Source organism: Acanthisitta chloris, unplaced genomic scaffold (assembly GCF_000695815.1).
Source record: "Acanthisitta chloris isolate BGI_N310 unplaced genomic scaffold, ASM69581v1 Scaffold46408, whole genome shotgun sequence".
Lineage (NCBI taxonomy): Eukaryota > Metazoa > Chordata > Aves > Passeriformes > Acanthisittidae > Acanthisitta > Acanthisitta chloris.
Window position 1 is genome coordinate 1 of NW_008689523.1, and position 5,781 is coordinate 5,781.

Sequence of the window (5,781 nt, forward strand, 5' to 3'; positions counted from 1 at the left end):
TCATCAGTGAACTTGCTGAGGGTGCAAGTCCATCTTCAATCATAGCAAACTCTAAATGACAATTTTAATGTGCTCAATGGCCTTGTTAGCAATTAGAGTGCTACATTAAGGATTACTTCTGTATGCCACCTTCGATATCTTGCTAGCAGAAAAATTAACACCTTAGTCAGAAAATCAGGATATGTAGTCAATCGCTTGAACAAGTTTGACATGACACTTGTAAATCAGCTTTCAATTCTTTCTTGGATTGAAAGAGCTGTCATTCATCAAAGATCAATTTTCACACACCTTAATGTCAGTTACCATTAGCTGTAAATCTGTGTGGATGCAAATTGGATACATTCAAGCACTATAATTAATCCAATTTAAAGCCAGTGATTCCTTTATAAAATTACGATTGTACTTTTTGATCAACTTTTAATGTATTGTCCTCTGACAAAAAACTGATTGATACGATACCAGAAATCACATCATTTATTTACACGTGCAGGAGATGAGTAAAAACAATAGAAGTGTGAAAATCTGTGGATTCAGGAATGCACTCCCCTCACAGATCTGACATACAGTTGCTTTCTGTAGCAGCACATTCCTCAGTACTCCTGCATGGCTTTTCTTGAACTTTTGATGTTGGTCACAACTGCACATCTTTTGTTAACACTCTAAGCTTCTGGCATGTACTAACCATAGGATACACTAATAGATTCACAACTGCATTGACTACTTTCCCCTAAAAATCTCCTTTCTGTAACTCCAATTCCTAAATTACATGCCCTGTCATATCACATGGACTACCCCTCACTCCTCCTTTCCAGCCTCTCCCAGGCAATTCAGACACGACATCTCCCAGTTCACACTGCTTGTACTCACAGCTGCATTCTCAACAGGGCAGGTATGTGCACACACCTGGGCCTTCCAAACATGCAGGACAACCATGACTCCACTGAAGGTCAGCACACAAGCAAGAAACACAGCGTCCCCAGTTTGCTACACGAAGACTGGAATACTGGGTACTACATCCAGGAACATCCTGCAGCTGTGGAAACATCAGGGCCTGAGATGGCCATGCTTAAACGGATGCAGGGTAACAGGTCAGGACAACACATGGAGGAACCAGAGAGGTTGGCATTAGTATCATCTCAGGGTCTCCCAATCAGGTGTCTGGCCAGAGCCTCCTGCCCTTGCCTATCTCTGTGACTTCTTCTCACGTCCTCTGCATCTCAGGCACACCCACTGGAAAAGCAGGAGGTAATAACAGGTGATCTATAAATCTTTCTGCATAGTCCAAGGACAAGATTTAGCCTTTCCTGCTGTAAACTGGACCTGGCTAGGCCTCCTGACAGGAGTACCTGAAGAGGGGTAAGGTATGGCAGCATCCTAGCACTCACAGACTGGAGTGCACAGTGAGGTCCTCTTCACCTCGACCTATGCCACACTTCTGAGGATGACAACCCCCAGTTTGAGAACCACTATGTTAGTAATAGGATGTGATCGTTAACAGGCCACATAATAATACAAAGTGCTGTATTTCACCCTTCTATTGTCTTGGCCCATCAAAAGAAAACAGCTAAGTCTTTCATATCCTAACAAATTTTTCATACTGAAAATAGAGTCCCTAAAGAATTGTGACTTTCCAAAGATAGCAGAAGTGTATTATATGACCATAAAGTCTTCACTGCAAATAACTCTCCAAATCCAAAGAAAGGTGCAACCACAGCACAGACAGGCAAACAGATGCTTTGATCCAACTACCATAAGGAGGAAAGACAGACGCACATTCTGCAAACAGCTGTGCTGGCAGAAAACACTATTGAACCATGTGCTCACCACTCCTCTCCTACTAGAAGTTACCTTGCTTAAAGATATGTCAAAACATGCAGAATTAACTGGAACAGTTTCAGTAGTGAGCCCTTCTACACTCTTAATGAAGCAGGTCAGAGAGCACAAACAGGTCTATTAGCAAAGCTGGCACAACAGCTACAGGAATGCTGAATTTAGTAACATCCACTATTGGTAGATGCAAACAAAATGGTAAACCCACAGTGCTGAGGTTTGAGAACAGACTAGGGAACACTGTACCAGCCCACTGAAAATTGCTGTAAACATGCCTGTGGCTTGCCTGCATTGAAGCCACACCACTATACCTTTGCTGCAGTAATGTAATCTGCATTACATAAATAACTTTAGCATACTAGTTACAATTCTGCCCTCAATTTGTCAGACAAACCCTGCACTATCACTTCAAAGTTTGTTGTTGTGGGCAGAAAAAAGTTTTCAGCACATGTCATCTAGCTCATCTAGAGCACAAACTCATCCGGTTTGCAATGTTTTCAGTGTTAGTGGCAAACAGAAAAAATTCCTCCCCTCTGTGGAAGGCCCTGTAAGTAAAGTGGAAATGCTAGGTAGGATCTAAAAAAGCACTTTAGTACAAGCCCCCTTGAAGCACCAGAGGATTTATGCCTCTGGACAGCATACACAGTATAAGAATACCATCTTGTTTGTATAGTTTGTATTACAAGCCACTGTCCAGCCAATTAGTTCCTACAAATGAACTGGTTACCCAGGCACTTACCTGATATAGCAACCCTTGCCGGGCATGCCATCCGGTCTTTTGTCCCATTTCCTGAACACCTGCCAAAAAAAGAAGAAAAGAAAAATGAGATTGAGATCAGTGCCTTTAGACTTCTAAAACTCAGCCTTTTAAACATTAAAAAGTGTCAGGGTTTTCATATTACAGCTCATTTCAAACACTTTTCTTTAAAGTTAATTTTGGTGTCTCTGGTTTAAGACGTGAGTCATTAGTTTCTTAAAGATAATCTGAAATGAAGGTACACCATCAGTTTTCTTAATTCCCTAGAAGATTTTACTCCAAAGCTTATGTAACCTGGGTATTAAAAGACAAGTAGATTCATCTTCCTTGTCTGTTCCAGCTCCACTAGGATCAAATACATTATCAACTTTTTCCCTTCTGTAGATATCAATGAATATGCAACTTAATTTATCAGTTCTATTAGTTGCTAGAGAAATGCCTCCTCCTCTGTTAACAGAGGCTAATTATAAAATGTTGCACTGCTGACACTGTGATTTACATGCAGGCAGAGTGTTTGTTAAGTAGCCAGGGTATAGACCTCAAGGTCAACCTTGAATTGAGCCAAAAAACTCTGAAAAAAACGAGTAACAAGAGTGCTCTCCTTATATCTGCCACTGCTCCTAGCACCTAACCAAACAAAGAGGAATTAAAATTTCTAGCTTGACCAACATCATGACTTCCAGAGGCAGTTACATCTTCAGAACTCACATGTTACAGACCATGTAACAAGAAACAGGAACAAAAGCCACTTGAAAACCCTAGACTCTTCTTTCTTAGCCATTCCAGTCTTGAGCAAGTACTGAAAAAAGACCTGCAAATAGACTATCAACTACCAAAGACACAATTTAACTGATAGAGAAACAATTCTAGAGCATGGACCTCTTCTAATGACCTCCACTGGAAATACCAAGGACGTCTTAAGACAGAACTCGAAGCAATGCATGACAGCCACAAATGAAGCAAATAATACAGCTGCTCAGACACAGCTCCAAAGATCTCTGCCCTGTTCTGGACATGTGCCATCACCATTCCGTGGTCATTGACAAAGACAAGGAGTAAATCAGCATCTAAACATACTGGATATCATTCCATCACTGAAACCACAAATAATCACTATAAAGGTAAGAAAAAGCAATACAACTGCAATAACTACAGAATACCACACACACGATTTGCTAGTTTTCAAAATCAGCTTTCAGAAGAGTTGATAGAAAATGCAGCTCTTTCCTCCAACAAATTTCTCCTGTAAGACCACATTTCTGAAAGGAAAAAGTGGCAGAACTGTTCCTACAGATACAATTAACTGGAGCCAAGCACATACTTGAAGAGTTTCTATGTTAAACTGCAATGGAATAACATGACAGCAAAAGTGTCTCTGCACCATGGTTCCCAACACTGCACCAAAAGTATATTCTCTTAGACAAAAAAAAAGATAGCATTGTTCAAACAAAACACATATACTTTAGCTCCTTCGAGTTATAATGGGAGACTGTTATCAACTAACTTTTCTCCCTGTTAGTGCTGCATGTATCACTTTGCTGTAGCTCACAGGACTGGGCAGCAGAGGGTACCAGCTACCCACGATGATTCTGTCGTTCCAGGGCCCTTAATAGCAGCAGAAGGAACGGGAAGCAGAAATAGGTGTGCTCTGACTTTGACAGCTTTGTCTTGTTCTCTCAGACTCGGTTAGGCACCGTTTTGTAGGTTAAAGATAATCAAGAAAATACGTCGATTGTGTTACCTGACACTGAATTATGGTTTCATGTCAATAATAAAATCTACCCAGAAAAATACGATTGCATTTAATTTTCAAAAATAAAAAGAAGATAATGGAATGGAAACGTAATAAAGTAACATTTTAAGGCAGCAGCAACTTGTGTTTGTATGGGGGAAGAAAGAAGGAGAGGTCTAAACCCACTTTCCTAGACAGGCAGCTAAAATTTCACGTAAGTAAACGTCTCCTTCATACTGCTCTCCCTGAATCTGAGCTGCTACTCACCACTCTCCAGTCCTGCATGGGATCAGCTCTTCCTTCTGGCTCTGGAGCTGTGTCCTGTACACCTGTATGCGAGCGTTGCAAACCATCAGGTTTTTAACTGCGCGCAGGAGTTGGTCCCTCTGCGTGCTCACTGCCAGGAGCTTGCAGATGCCTTCTCGCATGCGGATTTCAAAGTCAATCTTCTCTTGGATGTTGCACTCCTAGAGATGCCAAAAACCAAAGGATGAAACAAACAAACAACTGACAGAGTCCTATATTTTTAACAGGCTAATTATATGCAGCTATTGCAATGGTTGTTGAACATAGAAAGATGATTTTCTCTTCAGGAAACAAAAGACTAAAATGTGGGATATAACAGATTAGCTATATCCATTACACATGCAAATTCCAGACCAGGTAGTAACATTAACTCCCTGTAGCTTCCGAAATTTACTAAAAATTTATGAGCCTCCATGTGCCAATTCATAGCATAACAGATGGTCCTTGAGAGGGCTGAGCACAGCTTATACATTAACACCCCACTTTTTACAGCAATCCCAACCAAAATAAACCAAAGAAAATGCCTGAAATATTTGAAATCAGAAATTCAGTCTCATTACTTCTATGGCCATTTAGAAAGAGTTAAGAAAATGTGGGTTTTTTCACTTCTGGTTGATTGAAAATTCAAGTAACAGCAGAAACAAAAAACAAAAAGGAGACTATCCCAATACTCAATTCTTTCAGGCTGAAAGTCAGACACCTGTGGTAGCTTCAACACTATAAAGAGATCACACCATGTACACCTTTTATTCTAAGTATAAAATAAGTCACTAGAATTTCACGCTGCTGTTTTTTGAAGAAATGGGTTTTTTCTAGGTATTATAAAAACTATCAGGAAGTCAACTTTTTCCTGTCAACATTCAGAGAAAACAAACATTTATAAACATGCATTCTTGCTCACTTGCCTTTTCAAAAGGCACGTCAAGCCAGAAAACAATTACGGTGGAGGATCACAGGCAGTTTGCTGCCTTCCAAAAGCATGCTAAATGCCCTTGATGACTGATACACATTTCCCTGTCATGTGGCCATCCCTGGCCAAACCAAATCCTTCTGGCTCATGAAGAGCTGAGTGCTGTCACTGTATTGCAGAGTTGCATTGCAAATACATTGCAAGTTAGCGACAAGTGAAACTTTTTCAACACTAAGCAAGACTGTC

General features: G+C 40.5%; 1 protein-coding gene across 1 annotated transcript; it reads right to left on the reverse strand.

The window, feature by feature from the left end:
• Positions 1-2,569: 2,569 nt before the first annotated feature.
• Positions 2,570-4,786, reverse strand: LOC103808619 (rhotekin-2-like; the record flags this gene model as incomplete). The annotated part of the gene is made up of 2 exons (XM_009081411.1): positions 2,570-2,628; positions 4,587-4,786. Coding segments are annotated over 2 exons (259 nt in total), but the record flags the coding sequence as incomplete, so codon positions are not given.
• Between the last annotated feature and the right edge of the window lie 995 nt (positions 4,787-5,781).